We start from the raw sequence: 21614 nt of genomic DNA, 5'->3' as shown, positions 1-21614 counted from the left end.
GTTGATAACACAACTGATGCAGTGAAAAACACAGAACCAAAGTTGTCAATTTAAAAAAGTCATTTTTCTCACGTGTCCACGCAGCCCTGCTGTGGACCACTAGCTGAGCTCAAAGCCGCACAATCTGCTAATGAAGGCTGTATTCTGCTGCATAAACCAGTAAACAATTAACATGTGTGAATAAGGAATACTAATTGGTGATGAATTTGAATTTGGAAAAATGCTCATGCAGGCTCACGGATAAATATTGAACTACAGCTTCCAAAATTAAATGTGGCTGCCGTCAGTTGACGTTCTCTCTGCATGGCACTCTACTGTCACGACTTGTCAAAGATAGTTTGGGACGGAAGAACCTCCGCTCATTCAGACCACAGAAAAACCACAAATGAACTCTGTAACAACAAATCGTCTTCTTTCTAGTGGACACTGCCGTGTCACCATCAGAACTGCCATCTCTGAGCTGAACTTTGATTCATAACATACAAATAATTTCACTTTATGGACTTTATGTATTTAAACCTTGACCTTCAGTACAAAGATGAGGTGGGTGAGATTAAATCAGATAGGCAGGCAAGTAGTTCTGTATCCTACTAAACACCCATGAACAGAATTGCTATTTGAACCAGCTTTCAGCGAAGGAAACTCCTTTGAAGCACAAAAACGTTTTATGTCTCGTATGTCACTCAATGTTAGTAGTGTACTGTGACACTAAATGTTACCAAATGTTCACTGACTTAATTCTGATCTTTTGGATAGGGGTCACTGTCAAATCTGACGAAAACTATGTAAAGCCTCTATGTGAAAAGCCTCGTAAACAGCATTTGGACGATTATGGGCTACAAAAGTCTCTTACCCTGGGTATTCTTTTATTTTTTCACATGATCAATACAAATGCAAAGCAAACCCTACATTTTGAATCTTCCCCATTGTTCTGCACCAAACATACTCGGCAGAGACTTTAATGCTCAGCTCTGTATAGCAAATCTCAATTAATCCATGCACAGGAAGTGACCTCTGACCTCCATCCATTAACCCAACCCCCCCAGAGAGTCTGCAGCAGCTCTGAGGAATGCAGGAAGGAGAATGGTCTAATACGAGAGGCCTCCATGCTCCGACACACACTATCACACTGACATCTTACAATAATTTTCTCTTTCTTTCATCTGCATGACGAAGTGTAAATCATTACATTTAAACTGGCTCATTTACCATCATCCATGTTTGGCTTCTTCAGTCTCATTACGCTTTCATGTCAAACAAAATCTGTCATTCACAAAGCTTCTTAAATGTTCAATGTACATCACAAAATTGTAAAATTCTGCTATATTTTGCCATTTCATTACTTAAACAAATAAATGGGATTAATTTGATTCAGAACACAGCACTGGGACATTGATTCGTAAGATTATTATTCATTCAAGACAAGTCTGTCTTGATGCAATACTCCCAGGAAGAAGAGACGGGGCCATGTGGACATTGTTTTAGAAAATCGTGTAAAACAAAAATCTGATCCCGTTTATCACCCACAAAATCAAGCTTACTTTTTGTTGTGCCAGGTTAGATGTAGCAACATCATTCCTTTCTACTTGAGTTTAGTATTAACAGAACCACTAATGCTTACAGAAAGATTCCCACAGGTGGACTAAAATCATCACAACTGGAGATGTGAACATACCCCTGCCCTGCTTATTTGAGTACAAAAGTTGCTATCAGTCCACTTCTTGAAAGTTTTGAGTCTCTGCAAGCTGTTGTGAGTCCTGTTGACCAATAGCTGCCATTGAAGAAAGGAAAACAATGACAGAACCACATTTGACGGAATGAAACACTGCATCATGATCTGGAAAATGGCCGGGAGTGGTGTCAAATATATGCAGTTTTTAGTAAATGGGCAAAACCACAGTGGTGCTTTCAGATGAGTGACAGCTCAGATTTATAAGCTTTCCAGCAGTTAGTGGAGAATAAAACCAGATATTGAACCTGAACATTCAGAATTGTGTAAGGCTGGGTTATTCAAAACATAAACTGTCAGTGTATATCAGTGTGGCAGAGGATGATGAATTGGCACATTTTATAGTGGTTGGGGTATCCTGTCAAGCTGCTGAATGAGAAATAGTTCTTCTTCTATTTATATAGATATCCTGCTGTCTTCCTTAACTTTGGACTGGATGAAACAGAACAGAAAACAGTTTTCACCTTTAAAGGGTTGTATTGAGTGTTTCTGTTTCTGAAACCTGCATGCATCCTGAAAGAGAGGGCCGAGTCCCACTGCTATGTCCATGCATAACACACAGGAAACTAGCTGGCAGGAAACCCAGAGTAATGTTACATTTACATAGAAGGGGGTGCACTGAAATTCCTCCTCTTATCGTCCCAGCAGCTGGCTCCCAGTCACAAGCGTGGCTGCTATTTCCAGATTGTTTCTCATAGCTGGAATAGTACTTTTTTTTCCTGGCCATTTGAAGTGGAGTGGCCGTCGGTTCTGATACGTTGGACTCCACCATAGTGGAGGTAAAACAGAGCTAGGGAAATTAGCTTTCTATAATAGTCTGCATGCTGTGATAAGTTGGACTGGTCACGGTACAAACAGAATACCAAGCACTTTTCAAGCCGAATTACAGTTATAATCTACTGTATAATCAATTCTTTGTTTCTTTTCCATTTTGCTCTCGTCTGTTTGTTCTTTCATGCTGTGCCCCAGTTATGGTTTGATTCCTGACCAGTTTGTTCTGGTTCAGACTGCACCCTACTTTTCTCTTGAGGTCTATCGTCTTTGACTGCCAGGCTTTTTTAGTTTTCTCCAGACTCTTGCTAACAGATGTCAGGGTTTGCAGTGTCCTTTTTGTCCTTTACTTTGAAATATTCTCTTTTTTTTGTTCACAAAGGTTCTGCAGGCCCAAAAAACTCAAGACTTTCCTTAAGTGTATTTGTCTTTATATGGATTTTCAGTGTGTACAGGGTAAATTGAGCTTTTGCTAAACAATGACCTAACCTACCTAGTAAATTCAAGAGGGAGTGAAGTTAAAGAATGCTTTTTGTGGCCTCTATCTTTCTTTGTGATTGTTCCTGTTGAATGTGTAAAGAGTGAAATACAATCTGTCGACATTACCTGGATTCTTATCAATTAAATCATGTTGCAGTTATGAAAGAAAACTGGTGCAGAGCCTGTTCTACCCTTTAGAATGGGTTTAATTCAATTAGCCTGCGGTAATGCTGCAAAAGTGACCTGCAGTAATTGAGCCGAAGAAAATAAAACCATCTGTTGGACTCAATCATTAGAACCCTGAAGCCACATCAGCTGCACAAAGAGCTGTTCACCTGTTTATTCAGAGCTCAGTGAAGATCAACTTAGTACATTGAACCCTGAACTGGATAATTGGTTGCAACGCTTGTCCTGAATGCGCTGTTGGAGGTTTATTGAGCTGGGAAAATAGTTGGCAAGTAAAGAAGACAACTTTCTTGTCTATGTGGCAGCGAGGTTAACTTACTCTGTGATCGTTTCATGTGTCGATATGTTCATTTAACTCTTTCAGACAGAGTTGGAACCATGAAATCGATTTGGTCGGCTGGGCTGTCTGTCTTGCTTCTTGCCAGATGTGGGCTGGGATGCAGCCTGAAAATACTGTGAAAGCATGATGTTTTGACACAAATACAGTGTTTTAATGATCAGTGGGATTCTTTCTGGGTATTCTGTCTCAGCTCAGGGCTAGGTTAATTGGAGACTTTACATTGCATGAAGGTGTGAATTTGAGCATGGATGGTGGTTTGTTTCTGTAAAGATGCTTTCAGACATGGACTGAACTCCAGGCAATCTCCTCAAATTAGCCGTAAATGCCTGTATGCCAGAATGTTAATGTCCATTCTCAGGAGGTTTTTTTGCCAGCTCCCTTGTAAAGACTCATGAGAATGTCCTAAACTGACAAAGATGTCCACTTGGGCAGAAAACGAGATTTGAGAGGTTTTGGTGATGCGGGCCGACATCTGTGTTTATGTGCTGTAAACAAAAACAAACGATCACCGCAGCAGAATTCATACATTCTGCCCCCCACCGCAGCAATCCAGAGATTTTCCTGTTTTAGTGAACATGTCTGACAGGATATTCTCCTGCAGTGTTGTTCGTATGTGAAAGACAAAATCCAGAGAAAGTCCGGACCTCATTGTGTAAACATTTTCCTGGGTTCATGTCTAAGTGGCATAAGTCACCCTGTGACTGGCAACTTCAAGCTTAGATAATGAATTGATGGAGACACAAAGAGCATGTCATCACTCATTTAATGTTGTGTCCGACTCAAACACCACTAACGCTTTTTAACACCTAGAAGCAAGAATCATGTCAAACAGTGAAGAGAGAATCAATGAATGTTCCACAAAAGTTCTGTCGAGTGATCAAAACAAGCCCCAGACTGTGTTTTGCCATATCGTGCACCTCCACTGTGAATCCATGTTAACCAGTGAGCCATAAACTCATCTCATACTGATACACATAATATAGTTGTGAGATGTAAAATTGGAATCTAGAGGTTGGACAGAACTTTTCCATTTCCAGTTCCGTGATTTTTTATTTTTTTCCACTCCAAAGGAACCACTGTTGTGTGTACCATCCCAGATCAGAGACGTCTCTCACTCCACACTGGAACGATGCTGCTGGGTTCAGTTTGACTGAAACACCAGCTGGCCTCTCTGACCACTTTACACCACATTTCAACCACATCACAACATTTCTCTCTGATGAGAATTTGGATTTGGAGTTCAAATGCAGTTTGATTTTTATTGCCAGTCAGAAGATTTTTCCTGTTTTGGTTTTCTATTTTGCTGTCTCTTAGCTGCCTGTGTTTTCGATGCCTAGTTGTTTTTAGATGTTTAAATTGTTAAAATGTCCTCTCACTGACGCTGGTGTCTTTTGAAGGGGAAAACTCGGTTTGACAATCAGGTGCTGGAACAACAGTGCTAATGTGATATGCAGGAGGGATTTGAGAACAGACAGAATAAGCAGCATGTTAGCTCTCACACTGTGAGTGACAGCCTCTTTCGGTGTTGTTTCAACCCCCCCAAATCGCTTTGTTTTTTTTCCATCACCCAACAAGTGAGCTCCCCAGTTGGGCCACATGTTCCTCCTGCAGATATCTCACACCTCATGTTGACATTCATTATCTCTGGCAGGTTTGTGTCTGTATTGTCAAAGGCAAGTAAAAAACACTTTTTCAGCTGTCGTCTTCTCTTTTAAAGTGATTTTTTGGCTAATCTCTAATAACAACTATTTGCATATTAATGCATATACATGAATAAAAAGCTATAGCGGATGTTTTCAGTCAATGTTTTCTAACTCTTGCTCTCTATGTGGACTTTATACATGTGGGCAACCAAAGCCTGCTCAAATATGATTGGTGAAAATAGATTCTGCATATTCCCAAGAAGAATCTATAGAGATTATTTAGACATTGCACCAGTGATGGATGCCACCTGTGACTCATTTAACAATTTCATAATTATATTATAATTTGTCTTGGGCCTGGTATTACCTCCTTTATTCAAAGCCACAGTATCTACCACCGATCTGAAATAAACAGGATCGCATTTAAAGTATATATGTTTTTCACTTAAACTGAGTTTATTGTTGGTGCAGAGATAATCAAGAGATGCATTTCCTCTGAAATGGTTTTACATTCTTTCTCTCTCCCTCTCTCTCTCTCTGTGCACAGTTGGTTGTTTTTATTTCATAATGAGACAACCCACTCATCACACACTTGTCCAAAAATGTATAATAGAAAAAAAGGGGGAAGAAAATATGGATTCAATAAAACAAGAAAAGTACCACAGAGACTAAAAGAGGAAAAAACATAACAGTATCACTACACAAAGCAGCACAAAATGTATTCTGCATGAAACTGATCCAGAATAAAAACTGAAAACATTGTATAAATATGAATTACTATCCTTAATTAATTTCTAGTTGATCGAGGGTGAGGAGCCAGGGGGCACTGGCCCAAGTTGAAATCTAATTGGCCCCTAAATTCCCCGGTCCTCTCAGTAAGTTTTTTTTTTTAATTGGTCACTTACTTACAAAACCAATAATAAAAAAGATAAATATTACATTTCTATATGACATTTTAAGCGTTTTATGTGCTTGAATTAGGAACAGTTTTTAGAATATAGTCAATGATGTGTGGCTTTGCTCAAAGCTATAGAGCTAAGGAATGACTTAAATGTGCACAGATGTTGGACATGTAATTAACCCCTCTGTTTCTAATGTGGCCCCTTTCTGGCCCCTGATTTAGAAAAAAGGCAGATCACATGAATTTTACCCAGAAGCGCCATGTAACATTTTCATCACAAACAAGATCTCATCTGAAAAGGGTTTTATGTTTTCTATGGACCTATGTTATCACCCAATCATAACACTACACCGGTCACGTTATGAGACTAAAGGGGCACCTTAAGACTTGATACACAGAGATCAACCAACCTAGATCTTCAGCAAGCAAAGGAGAGCTAGTGTAGTGATAGTGTGTGATCAAGTTAGAGATTCACACAGCACTCTTTCTAGTTTTTCAATGTGGAAGTAACACTGATTTGAACATCATGTGACTAATATCCAAAGTAATGCATTCCCAACTTTAAATTTGTAGCGTCAGGCCTAAAGATGTCCCAGATCTCAACTATTAGCTTTGGAAATACACATGATGTTTCTGATAGAACTGAAATATCCCAAAGTATTACAGACACATGTTGTCATGAACCATTTTATTCTCTAAAAGGAGTTGAACTATTTCTAACTCCAGTTCACTTAATTCCAAATGTAGATACTAACACTGCAGTGCAATACTCTCAAGTACAGATACCTGACATCCAGGCTGTAGTATATAGTAAGAGATAACGTGTAATGTGGCTGAATCGAGTGCAACAATGCAGTGGACTACTTCATGCCTGTGCCTCTGAATGTAACAATGTAGCAGAGGAGGAGCGCTTCTCCCTGTTGAGCCAGAATGGGGCCAGTACTCATTAGCAGCCAGCCAGGGGCCTCATACTGTACATGACTGAATGGACTCCATCACCACCCCCCTCCCCCTTCCCTCACATTATTATGTCACCTGCCATTGTTTGAAAATGTTGCTGTGAGAGAGAGAGAGAGAGAGAGAGAGAGAGAGAGAGAGAGAGAGAGAGAGGTGTTGGGAGCTCCTTTGTTCTCAGGTCATTCAGGCCACATAGCACATAGCTCTGCAGGATAAGGTCAAGAAAACCTGGATTTTCAGCACGATTTTTAGCTCAAGGACAACATTTTTCAAATAGACGTGTAAATCATGCAGTCATTGACTTGCGTTTTGGACTCCTGGAAACTGGAGAGGTATGGAACTGAGGTTTCAGCACATATATAACTTCAAACTAAACTCTCAATAACCAGCAGCAGTTTTCAAAAGCTTGGATGAATACCCAGCAACATATTCATCCAAGCTTTTGTTGTTACCCAGCAACAGGGCTGTCACTTTTTGTTCAAAATGGGAACATTCAACCTTTTATGACAGGCCTGAATTCAGAATTTACTGTAACAAGTGCAGCAGAGAGTTTGAAATGACTTGCCTTGTGCTCCAAAAGAGGGCACTATAAAGGTTCACTCTCAGCTTAACCTATTTCTGCCCTTTAACCTTGCGTTGTGCCGTACAACTGCTGCAGCTCTGCTCCCAGTAGACCACACACACCAAGTCTAAACGGCACTTTAGACTCAGATTTAACTTTTCCTGTACAATCTGCATTCCTATCTTAGCAATGTAGTTGCTCATGCATCTGATTCACTGTAAATACTTTTACACTATAAATTCTGTTTACGCTATTTATTATTATTTATTATAGTTTATCTTATCTTATAAATGAGACGCTTTTAATCGGTTTAAACAAATACCATTTTGAATTTGACATTTTGAAATGTGACATCTGCAAGCAGCAGGCTTCCTAAGAGGCAGCTATTTTCCCCTGAAGTTGGTGGAGTCAAAACTGATCTGAAAGGAGAGTGAATATTCATCAGGTGAAAACAAACACAAACACAACTCTGAAACATCTGCCCCCAAGTGGCCACAAAAACAATGAATTAGAGCAAAAAAATGTCATGTTGCCAAAACACTTAAGACATTCTGAGACTGAGAGGTATGGAGAATCATCCTGCAAAAGAAACCCAGTGACCTATAGAGTCACAACTTCGTGGTAAGTTTTACTCTTTATTTACTTACTCATGCACATCACATACACCCAGTGGAAGCCTGCTCTTTTTCAGAGAAGCTAAGATGAGTGTAACCGACTTAGTGATGGAATCCAGATACCCACACACTCACGCAGACTGAAAGTAGTCTCACTTCCTCACACACGTGAACGTACTGATAAGCGGGTGTTATGGATTTCATCCACCTGTGTCAGGCCTGTCAAGTAGACGGCCTTTCTTAAAAGTCTCATAATGCCTGCCAGCAGTGGTTGTAGAGAGAGCTCCAAATAAGGACCGGGTAGCCGAAATTAAGGCCCAATTGAAGACTCCTTCAGCTGGATGCATTTTGGATATTTTGTGAAATAATTATATTTTACCCATCAGCTTTACATTGGTTTGCGATCTGAGACAATGCTGTTTGAATATCTAATTGTTACAAAGATCAGCTCTATTGCTTTTAAATTAGAGTGACAGAGATGGGAAACAGTGGCAGAGAGATGGGAAACACAGTAGAGGGTGAATTTTAGTATGGATTTAGACCATGTCTTAAAAATCTTCAACACAGACCAAGCGATTTGTCATCCTTATGTCTTGCTGTAACCTGACTCCTGTGCTGTTTTGAATTAGTTTTCTCTTTTCTTCCTTTAAAAAAAAAAGTAAGATCTTTCATTCCTCACTCAGCGATGCAAAAAAATATCTGATAGTATTTTAGCAATAGGAATATAAATAGTTGGAATTTTTTTAGGTGGACAAACAGTGTTCATGTGCATTTATCCTACTGTAGCATGTACCATTGCAGATCCGTAATCAAACCCCTGCTGTGTCTAACATCAGTCCATACCAACAATGATTTATGGAATGAAACACATCACAGCTCAACCCACTGCTGCCACCGTATTAACCACATAATCAGCTATACTCTGCCTGTTTGAACGGAACTGGTCAGGGAAGAAAAGCGGAAGTCAAACATAGTGTCCACAACCTGAAATCTGCAGTAGATGACTTCCTGCTAGGTCTTCATACAACTCAAATTGAGTTTGCTGTATAGGACTTTTCCTATACATTTTCCCATAGTTCTTACTGAACAGTCCTTTTAGAGACAAAACATTAAGAATAGGTTTGTCCTGTAACCCCCTATTTCTATTATAAGCAGTCGGTAGTCTGTTTTCAAGATGATGATGAGAACAAGGTTAAGGCTGACATCAATGATGGTTTTCGCTGTACCCACCATAGCGATCATGCTTCCTAAACTTCTCTCAGGAGGGAGGAGTATGCATGCTCACAAACGGAGTATAAACAAGAACAATAAATAACATGAATATAAATAAACTTAAATACCACTTCTACAAACACAGATGGTGGCACAGATAGCAAAACGTGCCCTGCTGCCAGTTCAGCTGAGCAGCTGAATTTCAGTCCAGCTCAGCATCACAGAGTGAGACTGTTGTTTGTGAGTCCATGCATGAGGAGGTGGGAGCAGTTAGTTCACTGCAAACTGAGCCAAGTCACTTACTGGAAAACCCTGGAACCCTGCTGCCAGCCAACATCTCCTGTGTGTACGTGTATATGTGTGTTACTCCTGTTCACACAAGAGGATATTATTTACCTAAGTGATAAAAATGGGGCCTGTATCTTTGCCACAGCACCAAGCTTCATCCCACAACCTTGAGGGTTTGGAGGAGGAGGATCTCAGATTCTGGTTCACCTTGTCAAAACCCTTTTTTTGGGGAAAGTGGAGAGTGGAGCAAATTTCTTATTCATACCGAGGAAATATATTGTGTTTCAGTGGGGGCTACATTGCTTTGATAGTTAACACTTTTTTTTGTGTGAGAATGAACCTCTTGCTGCACATCTGTATCTTAGGCAGGGAGTGGACAAGAATCATATCATTGCTTTTCTCCCATTGGATTGTTAGTTCATTACAAAGTTTTTAATTTGTCAGTATATTAAATGGAAGTTGCTAACATCATCCGGATACGGTCTATTCAGTGGTCAGGGCAAACCAAAATAAAATACTAACAGACATCTGCTAACATGGAACTTAATGTTGGGCTGAATTAGTAAAATTAAATAAAATGATAATGTGATTAATATAAAACCTAAGCTCTGTTCTATCTATATACTAACATCTATAAGTATATACAATTAAACTCGTGTAAAAATGATAAAATGGTTAACTGATTGTATACATTTTTTAATGCTAGAATGTTAGCTAGCAACAGAGTTTCCACCTGTAGCTGCTCATGAATCGCAGTATTCAGTGGGCAGGAAATTTACATTGCATGATTATTTAACTGAAATAAGGTCCCGACCTCATGTATTGTACCATTCTCAAGGTAAACTTAAAATCTTTGTTTTCACAAATGATGATGATGCTAAATAATGTGTATTTGTCTGCAGATCCTGCCTGTTGCAATCATGCAGCTGAGTACTCGTCTTGCAAAGAAGCTTGTGACCAGGTATTAACAGACACACACACACACACACACACACACACATGCCCACTCCTCAGCCCATTATAGTCGGCTCATGAATAGAGGTTTTTGAAGAAGAGTGGTGCAAAGTTTTTGTGTCTTGGTTCTTCGAAGTGCAGAGAAGTTCTCTCTCTCTCTCTTTCTCTCTCTCTCTCTCGCTCTCTCTACCTCCCTCTCTCTCTCTCTCTCTCTCTCTCTCTCTCTCTCTCTCTCTCTCCCTCCCCCCAATCATGTCCTCTAGAGACAAAGACGTGAAAGATGCTTTTCTCTGGAAGCAGCCAACAGGCTGAGTTCAAACCTCATTCCTGCTTTTGAAGTGCAGTGGGGTGGGGGAGTGAGGGGTGAGGAGTGTCATTGGATAGAACCTATTGTGCTCTATTGGTTGACATCATCATTTTGCCAGCCAAAGAAAGACAGACCAGGGATAGAAAAAGGACATGAAATGACGAATGAAGATGAATATAAAGTAGAGGAGAAATGGAACGGACATCTCAAAAGAAAGAAAGTACTGAGGGTAAAAAAGAGAAGAAAATGGGCTTTTAGAAGTGTGATGGCCTCAAAACACCCTTCAGAGGTGGTTGAGGTCCTGAGTGTGTGGGTGGGTGATGGGGGGTGGGTGTCAGGCACAAGTTGATATCACCAGCCCAATTTGAGCTCTAATTTGTACCTGGTTACACCCAGAAAATGAGTGGTTCCTTTAAAAGCCCCAGTTGTAATCAACTCAAAGAATACTGATTAAATTAATGAATCCCAGTAAACCTTCTTTCATACTGTTGCTCTGGTACATCTTATATAACGTTAAATAAAGTTTATGTTTTTCAAATCGTATTATTCTTTGGAGCCAACGGTCTGTGGGATTTCATTTCTAGTAAACACCACATGTTAATTCTACTAAGTGACGAACCTTCAAACAAAGAGAAGAAACCGGTGGAATACGCTGCTAGTGACGCCTGTTGGAACTAGAATTTGCTGACTCTCCGGTCTTGGCGGTAAATGATTGGAGGTCCTTGCTGCACTGAAACGTTTTTCTTCTGCATGCAGTGTTTGATGAGTCCACCGCGGTAGAAAGAGGCCGTCAGTCTGCCAGCCAGCACTTATTCACCTTTCATACAGACAAACAGAGAGTCTTACAAATGGCCCACAGGGCTCATTGGTTTTCAGAGTTGTTCTGTTGCATTGGGAGACTCCTTTGATTATCTGCCAGCAAACCATTACTGCTTTTATTGGTGTTTTTCTGTCAGTTCAGGGGGTGTGTAGGGGCATATGGAAAATAACCTGTCTGTCATCTGCAATGCATTCCATTGAGTTAATTTGCTCCACTAAAGAACTGTCCAAGAACACTTGATTAAATCCATTTCATGAGCACCTGCTGCCTGGCCTTAAGGTAATTAATGTCCTCCAAATGGACAGTGGAGCACAAACCGAACCTCTTAGTCAAAGTGAAAGATGAACCTAGTGAAAGATTTACAAAGAATAACTTCTCCATGTACAACAAATAGCATATAAGGTTCAAATGGATTCACAGCGAGCCATCGGGGGGGGGGGGGGGGGATGCTTCTAACACACGACAGATGCAAAAACTAAAAAAAGAAAAGAAAATAAACATCTTCTGGTAAAAAAGAAGTGACACACTTCCTGTCTCCGTCTGTTGCACCAGAATGGTCCACCTCTCACCTGAATAATGTGGAGGATTTGTTGCTCTTGTGAACGCGTCCGTGCAGGAAACCTCCTGCTGCGTTGTGCATGTGTGAAAGTTGAACTCTGGGTAAACTCTGTGGTCAATTTTCCGGATTTCACCCAGAGGTCAAGTCTAAAAACTGCTAAGGAGGATTTGCCTCTTACTGCTTTTGATTAGAAGAGAAATGAGCACAATATCAAAACATATTAAAAACACCTGAAAGACAGACTTATAGTAAGGAAACAGATATTTTAAGCTATAGCGATTGACCTGCTGAAATATAAATAAAAAACTCGACCAATCAGGTATCCTCATTGCTGCAAGCCTCTCCCCTAAGGTTACTGTACTACCTCCTGAGCAGGGACTTTTTATGGGGTAAAAGTATTGCCTTGAAAATCCCTGGACCCTGTAGTGGAAATGCAAAGGTTCTTAGCTCCTGGGGAAAAATCCTACCGTGGAAAGACAACTTTAGTTCCCTGAAGAAAATTCGGGGACCAAAAGCTCTAGGTACATTTGGTCAAAACATGGCTTGTGTTTGTTGTTTGTCGTAAGATTTTATCTCTTTTATAGTCACTATAGTGATGCCAGATCACCAGAACTTCTTCGGAATTGTTTGTACTGTTTTGAGCCCCTGTTTACGTCTAAGAGTTGTGTAAGAAAAGTGATGATCCACTAAAACAACTAGTCCTCCTATCATTCTGAGTGAGAGAAGCTGTAAATCTCACTTGTTTGGATTTTTCACAATGTCTGATTTCAGCCTGAGAATGTTGGCAGTGGCTGCACTCTCCCAGGCTCTCGTCCTGTCGTGTGTGTGTGTGTGTGTGTGTGTGTGTGTGTGTGTGTGTGTGTGTGTGTGTGTGTGTGTGTGCGTGTATGTGGATGCACACCACAGACTTGTGGGTTTGTCTAAGTGAGCCGATCTTGTGTAAGTGTTGGATCTTACTACATTATCCAACCCTTTCCCATGGCCTGAACACCTCTGTGCTGGAAAATAATACAATACGAGGCTAAAAGTGCAACAGTCACATTTTTGGTGTTTTCGTTGGTCAAAGTGAACATGATATACCGTGTTTGCTGAATCTGATCAGACTCAATAAATGACTTCCGATTCTGGATGTGTTTTTTTCGCACAGTAAATTCCAATGTCAAAGTGATGTCAGCAGGAAAAACTGGTTTGTTGAATAACTGAATAATTTAACCGACTCAGACGTGTGAATCAGCTGTTGCAGAATACTGTTAGAAATCCTTCACTTACCTGATTCCTCCAAAATCCATCAAAAACTGAAATGTGTTGATAGCTTGAAATAAATAAACAGGAGTATATTTAGTGGCTGATGGAACAAAATGAGCTCCTGCCTTTGTAATTAATAGATGGAAACACAACAGTCTTCTGCTTTCATCATCCCTGTGCACACATATAGTATGTGGATTTTTAAATGTTATATATTTATTCTGTTTCTGTCCTGCAGCTCGCAACGATAAAGAGTGAGTCTCGTCTGAAGCACCTCCTCCAAAGATTACCCAGTTACTGTCCAGAGTCTATGGTGAGTCTTCTGTCTTTGCACTGCAGGTATTTTTATACATATTGAGCAGGTGTGGGTGTAACCATCATATGCAGCGAGGTGAAACATCCTGACCTGGAACTCACATTTTTGTGGTATTGCATCATATCAAGGTCCCAATGGATGAATCTTAGCTGCTCTTTTGTTTATTCTCAAGAAAGTTACAGTTTCTCTCTAAGGCAGCTTTATCGTTGGTTTTCAGTTAACTGTTTAATGTCTGTACAATTTGAATATTATACTGTGGGACAAAAACAAGCAATATAGACTTAATTTCAAATTCTGATAAATGTGATCATGTTTTATCAGTATTAATGACAGAAAGAAAAACAACAGTTCATAAGCAACATAATATTTGTGTTCCAGATTCATTCCTCCACCAAGACTGATTCTCACTAGGTCAAAGCAGTTTAGCATTACTTACATGGAATGTAGTGGCTAACCATTTTCTATGGATCTGATGATGAAATGCAGTTTACTGGAAAATGACCAGATCGTGCTTTAAAGAATCCTGCATGTTTAGGGAACTGCTGTGATTTGGTGCAAATCTAAATCCATTGGCTGAATGAAAATGTTTGATCCCCTTCTGGATGTGGTGGATCTTGCTGAAACCCTTTGAATGAGTCATGACAGTGTGTTTATTTATGGTTTTAATTGTTATGAAATCTTGATTGAACTAGGAGCACATGTAAAGTTCTGACGTCTTGTTGTGATGCCTGTGATTAACTCTTGGTCAACGTTAAGACAAATTTAGTTTCAACTCTCTCGGATTTATACAGGAAGTGGGTTGGTGGTTATGGTTAGCAGAATACAGCAGCACCTGGGTAAAACCACACACACAGACACAGGCACAATCCCCCTTCCTCCCACCATAGCTAATTAAAAAGTAGAGAGGCTAGCTCAGTGCGTGTCTCATCTCTCTCCAGCAGTCTATAAGAACCACACCAGTAATTAGACTTAATTGTTTTCTATCATTGAAACATGTGTCCTGTTCTTATTTTGCTGAACTGATTCAAAAGCACAGAAAGCACATACACATACATGTAGTCGCATAGGCCTGTTTTTAATTGTTGTTTGGGAATCTCTCCTCTCATTCACCCGTGGACTTGTTAATAGCCAATTTCCAAAGCTATTTGTTGAAACGAGAATGTCTCATGGAAAGATTAACTTGTTATTCCTGAGTAAGATTCTACTTGGATGTTTTTCTTATTAAATTTCTGGATTCACACATGTAGGTTTTTGGAAGAATACTGGGAGGAACTGGAACATACACACAGAGGAAGCAGGGAGTAGAGTTCAAAAAGGCAAAGACACAATGGTCCAATAGTACAAGCCGAGGATTCACAAACCGGGGTTTGTGAGGTGAGGTTAAAAGCTTATGGTTGGTTTAGTATAATATATAGTGAGATTTATATGAGCCGTGTGCACAAAGGCCCTGGCTCCTTGGAAAGACATGGTTTTCAGCTTTGGCTTGTCTAAAGTGCAGCATTATTCTTCCTGGTGTGTTTTTGCGTTATTGGTCCCTGCTTCCTCACAAATCATGTCTACGCTTCATGTAAAGTCACTGTTACTTCTCAGTCTGGCCTATAAATGATGCTGAGACCTTCTGACACCTGCTGACGGGAACCTTTGTTCACCAGCCAAGAAACACTGGGGGAGTGTTAACAGTGACGTATTAGGTTTAAACAAATGACTGTCCTTTAGAAGCAAACCAGCACGGAGAGCTACATTTTTTCCCCACCATGATGTATTCTTTCCTTCTGCGTTTTGCCGTCCAATCAGTATATCTCTGTCCATTATACAGAGGAGACGGACAAATGTGATGATAAATATAAATAATTTTTTTCTTGCATTCAGACATGAAAACGTTCTGGTAAGCATGATTGTCTTTTGTATCCACTTTTTTCGGTGACAGATTATACCAAGTGTATATATTACTTTTCACAGTAATAAAAGTAAAAATGCTATTGTACTTTACCCTCACAGCTAATATTCACTGGGCCTCTTTCTGCCAGTACTCGCAGTTAAAACGAGATAACGACCTTATGTGTCATTTTAAGGCACAAGTACTGACCAACTATTAAGAACAATTTAATCAACACAAGCAAATCCAAAAGGGATGAAAACAGACTTAATTTCAAATATCCACATGCTGAGTGAAAAATCTGTGACTGTTAAAACTGAGGTATTTTATCAAAGAATAAACATTAAAAAAACGGCTGTGACCTGTGGGTGTTTCCACATAAAAATGCCTCTTTTAATACACTCACCATCAATTCATTTGGATTTGGATTCAAATTGGAACTTGATCCTCAAGACTTGAGATTTGGACTTGCAACACAGTAAGATTGTCCGATATCTGGATTCTGTCAATTAGTAGATGGAAAAGCAAAGTTACCCACCTCCTCTTGTACAATGTAAATGCCGGCGCATGCTTCTGCAACTGCGTCGGCGGCTTTTCACGCAGCTGTGTCGCAGGAGTCTTTGTCATTCATGCTTCCCCAAGCGTTGCGCCTCTTACAAAGCAAGAACACTAGGCGCCTTCTTTCTTCTTCTTCGTCGATTGTTTATTTACATAGCCTGTGCGGCTCCTCGTAGCCTTTTTCTGGCGGACAAATCCGCCAGTCAGTGACGGGTTATACAAGTGATCATACTATCGGATATCTTCTGCCAAGTCCTCTTCTATTTGGTCCATATTTGTTCTTCTAAATCTTCCGTGATTTCTGCCGGTATTATGGGGCATGAAACCGGAAACTAGACTCCGGACTGGATGTAGTCAGCAGACCAATCACAAGCCTTGCGGGCTGCTTGAGGCTCGCGTCGCTTTGTCGTATAGATAGAAAAATTGGGCGACGCACGTAAGCACGTAAGAAGAGATACATAAGCACGTAAAGGCCGGCGCATGCTTCTGCGTTTTCAAGTCCCCGCAAGCGCAAGAGCCCTTCCGGGACCCCGCAAGGGATGTGATGGTCTGCTAACTACATCCTTTCCGGAGTCACATTTCTGGTTTCATGCCACATAATACCGGCAGAAACAACGGAAGATTTAGAAGAACGAGTCTGGACCAAATAGAAGAGCGTTTGGCAGAAGAGATCCGAAAGTATGATCACTTGTATAACCCGTCACTGACTTGCGGATTTGTCCGCCAGAAAAAGGCTACGAGGAGCCGGCGATGTAAATAGACAATCGACGAAGAAGAAAGAAGGCGTCTCTAAGGTTGTCTTTGACAAAAAACATTACTCCGCCTAGTGTTCTGGCGGGGAATTGCTTTATAAGACAAGCAGCGCTTGGGGAAGCTTGGGGAAGTATGAATGGCCAATAGTCCTGCGACACAGCTGCATGAAAAGCCGCCGACGCAGTTGCAGAAGCATGCGCCGGCCTTAAGGGGCCCGGAAGGGCTCTTGTGCTTGTGGGCCTGTGAAAACGCAGAAGCATGCGCCGGCCTTAACTGTGCAGCACAGCTCAGAGTAACTTTTTGTACAGATATATTAAATGGATAAACATTTTAAAAGGTTTAAGTCGGGATATATTGACATTAACCTTTTCCTCTCCTTTACCTTTTAGAATGAACTGTGGATGTGCATCAACTCGACTCTTCCAGGTAAAGATAACAAAAACATTACAAACACAATAAGTGAGATTTAAAAAATTTCTAAATCTTAAATGTCATCTTTACATTCAGTGAATCAAATGTGTTACGTGTAATGTGTAGACCCACAGATAAATCAGCTCAGAAACAGTGCAGTTCCCCTCCAGATCTTAAAATCAGTTTATCCTTTTGAAATTCCTTTTAGTGCAACATTACTATTTCGATTCAGCTGATGGAAAGTGCTGATTCAGACTGGCTGTGAAGGAAAGTGAAGCATGTGACAGCAAAAGAGCCACACGCAATGGTCAGGTTTTCCTCAGGTGATGGACGCCTGAACAGAACCAAAACTAAATATTGGACAAGTGTGTTACAGGAGACTTTCATCTCTAAGGCCGTCACTTGACAAACATTCGTAATCTTCCACTTGTTTAACTCCTGACAGAATTTACATACAGTTACTAAAAAAGGGAACACCTTTAATCTAGTAATGACCTGACACATGCCATACATCCAATCTCTACTGGGTGCATCTGGTTGCATGACAAGAAATGGTATAAGTGAAGCTGTTAAGTCTGTGAGGAAAGCCGACCCAGCATCTCAGAGTGGAAAGCAGCCAGTGGCTTCAAAGTTCTAAATCCTGCTGCCTGTGCTGCCATGGAAGAAATCGACCTGTCGGAAGCCTAAATGCCTCCAGACTGGGAGGTTTTGTTATTCTTACCTTTTGTACCGACTAAATACTGATGTCCAGGAGGTAGCCTCAGGACTCAGGGAAAGATTGAAGTCGTTAAGGAAAACACCTCCCTCAGATTCTGAGGCTAAGAGATATCATCGATTCTCTGATGTTCACCTTTTAGGGATTTACTCTGATCCTGTAACCACTTCTTCTCAATGCGCCAGCTTCAATGAATGAATCCTTCATTTCCCTGAATGCCTTTCAACCACTTTACAAAATACAGTGCACCCTGTTGGAACTCTCAATATACTTGGGTGTAAAGGTGCTAAACTTCCTGCTTGGTATGTACTGTTAAGTTTTAAGGCTTTCATATTCAGCTTAACTACACACCCTGAAAGATTCCTGACTGCATAATGCTATCACTGTGACATATTTGTCCACAGGCTGTCTCTGGCAGTCTGGTAGCAGTTCCTTGTACTGTGGGTGTCTCCAGGACACACACACACCTCACCATATGGGCCAAACTGCTGTGGCTGGTAATTAAAAATGTCCATTAAGACAAGTTAGTCAATTTCTAATTAAAATACGTGGCTGTCGTCCGTCCATCTGGATGGAGATGGAGAGTGCCAGGGCAGCAGATGATCTGTGGCCAATTGCCGCTGCTGCTCCTTCTCACAGGAATGTTTCAGTGGACTGACTTCACTCATGTGAAGGATCATTGTAGTGGAGCTCAAACATTGTAACAGATGCCTTTGTTTAATGTTTTTTCAAGTGTTAAAGCTTGATGCAGTACTGGATTATTTTAGGCTGACACAAGACCATTATCGGCATATCAAATTCGGGTAGGATCTGATTGTGAGGAGTCTAGTTAGAGTTCTGAAAATGTTCATGCTGATTGATTAATATTCACCATGCTGTCATGACACCTTTTTGTGAAAACTCAAAATATTCACAATGAAGGTCTTCAGGCTTTTCTAACCAAATTCCAAGTGGATATGTTCAACCCGCTTGGGGGAGAATGTCAAAGTGTAAAAGCTGTAATTTCCTATCACCACTAGGTGGCACCGTGACCGTGAATCCATATTGTCATGAAGATGTATTAAGGCAAAGACTCCCATCGTTACAGATTTGAAAATGTACGGCTCAGTTATACAGACCCGCAGTTCGACAAAAACTATAAACATTTGCAATCTAACATAATTATTCTCTTAAAATCAGACGAAAAAGATTTGAAAATGATTAATAATCCACAGACTATTTTGTCAAAGTACAAGGTATATGGAAATTGCTAAATATGCCAAGAATGGTGGAAATCCTGTTGGGTTCTGGGTATGACTCCGAGAGACTTCAATAGATGTGTCCCCTGAATTGTATACATTTAGGGCAAAGTTAAAGCAAGGGGGTTGGATTTTTTGAAATGTTTTGTCATAAGAGAAGATGTGTGTTAGTTAGAAGTTACACAACTGTTTCAGCATATTTAGGCCATCAGTACTTGAGCCCTTATATACACATTCCCTGAAATAAACACACACCATATTGGCAGTGGATAACTGTAGCATCATGCTGCTAATAAAGGAAAATAATGGCCCAATAAATAACAGTGTGTAAGATAAATATCTATCTAAAATGTATTCTTATCAGACATGGCTGAGTTTGTGGTGTTTGATTTGTCTTCAGGAGTATCCAGGAAATCCGATGGCTGGGTGGGTCTGGGATGCTGTGAGCTGGCTATCTCAGCTGAGTGTCGCAGGGAATGCAGACAGGTGAAAGTCTAAATAGTCTAAATAAACAGTTTTATTGATTCATGCTCTGGTTCTGTCCATCTATACTGTGTTCTCTTTCTTAGCATTCGTTTCGATGTCTCACTATGGGATACGCCCCTCGCGCGTATTCACAGAAGCACTTATTCCAATTCGCCAGCCCTGATAGGCTGGCAGTCGTGACGTCGGCGTCAAGGTGCCGCACCTTAAATAAGGTGGACGTGGCGTCACACGTCATTCAAACACCTCTTCTCGCTTCACGAACAAGCAATTTTCTAATCGGCGTTGATGCTAACTAGCTGCTGTCCACAGACCGGAGCTAACACCTCCATCGCCGGACGCTAGTGGAATTAACGTTGATGCGACTGCCTTCACCATAGGTAGTTGCTTCTATTTGATTAGCTTAACGGCACCGGGAGCCTGCGGTCACCACACTGCCTGCCACCGGAGCTAGCTAAAAGCGACTATCACTCCAGATAATTCGCTCCCCTTTAGCACACCAAGCTAAATGGATCAAGCTGCAAAGCTTCCTTCCACCACGCAACCAGGCGATGCCCATCGCCTGTGCACCTGTGGAAATAAAATATCGAGCATGGACACTCACCAGGTCTGCTCCGCGTGTCTCGGGCTGGAACATGCCCGCGCCGCTGTCAGCAACGCGACCTCGTGCGCCGACTGCGCCCGCTTTACAGCGAAGAGTCTCCGCCGACGACTAGCACGCCAAGCTAGCGTCTCTGAGAGGGACCCTATCCTTTCCAGTGCCACTACCGAGGAACCCCAACCCGGTGTGGACGAGGAGGACGCTCCCGAATCAGAGATTCGGCGCTGGGGCTCCACGCTGGATTTGCTTGACCCGCTAACGGAGCCTCCCCTCATGTTGGATTATGAGGAGGAGGATGAGTCCGACGGCGGGGATTGTCTGGTGTCGGACGGTGACGACGAGGATTATGAATCCTGCTTTGTCCCACCTTCACAGGCTCTCAGCTCTCCAAGCCCTGCAAAGGGCTCGGTTGGGACGATTACGCCCCAGCCCAGTGGCGATATGCACGATGTGTGTAAACGCGCCGCAGAGAGACTGAAGATTCCATGGCCCGCGGTCGTGGCGGAGGCCCCAAGGTCCCGCTACGAGGGGAAGAAATTACCCCAAGCAAAGAGGGCTGCGAGACAACTTCTCCCGGTGTTCCCGGAACTCCTGGAGGAAGTTACCGCCTCATGGAAACATAACCCTTACTCCAGCAAAACCACCATTCAAGGTGCGTCTTCCTTGGATATTGAGGGAATGGATTAGCATGCCATGGCCCGCATGCCTCCCATGGAGCCCCTGGTGGCAGCACACCTTCATCCACGGCTGTCAGCTGCCTCATCCAGGGCCCCCACACTTCCCACGAAAGCCGATCGCTTCCAATCTGCCATGACTGAGCGAGCTTATAAAGCAGCGGCTTTGACGGTGAGGGCTCTCAACGTCACCTCCATGTTGTCAGCTTACCAAGCGGAGCTTTTTGACGACATAGCCGACATGCCCGAAAGTTCCGCGTGGGACGAGATCACCACAATCGCGGATATCTGCCTACGCGTACAGCGATGCGCTGTACAGGCGGCAGGGAAGTGCATGTCGGTGTTGGTGTTACAAGAGAGGACGAGATGGCTGAATCTGACCAATCTGTCTGATAGAGAAAAGGAGGACATCCTGGACATG

General features: G+C 41.6%; 1 protein-coding gene across 1 annotated transcript in view; it reads left to right on the top strand.

The window, feature by feature from the left end:
• The window catches only part of reck (reversion-inducing-cysteine-rich protein with kazal motifs), a 73692-nt gene that overhangs the window by 9246 nt on the left and 42832 nt on the right, over positions 1-21614 (top strand). The window contains exons 2-5 of the mRNA XM_062379776.1: positions 10586-10644; positions 13807-13881; positions 17461-17497; positions 19836-19921. Of these exons, the coding sequence (XP_062235760.1) occupies positions 10586-10644; positions 13807-13881; positions 17461-17497; positions 19836-19921 (257 nt within the window). The remainder of the gene's footprint in view (positions 1-10585; positions 10645-13806; positions 13882-17460; positions 17498-19835; positions 19922-21614) is intronic.

Source organism: Platichthys flesus, chromosome 21 (genome assembly GCF_949316205.1).
Source record: "Platichthys flesus chromosome 21, fPlaFle2.1, whole genome shotgun sequence".
NCBI lineage: Eukaryota > Metazoa > Chordata > Actinopteri > Pleuronectiformes > Pleuronectidae > Platichthys > Platichthys flesus.
Note: the sequence above shows the minus strand (reverse complement) of the source record. Positions and strands in the feature narration are given on the sequence as shown.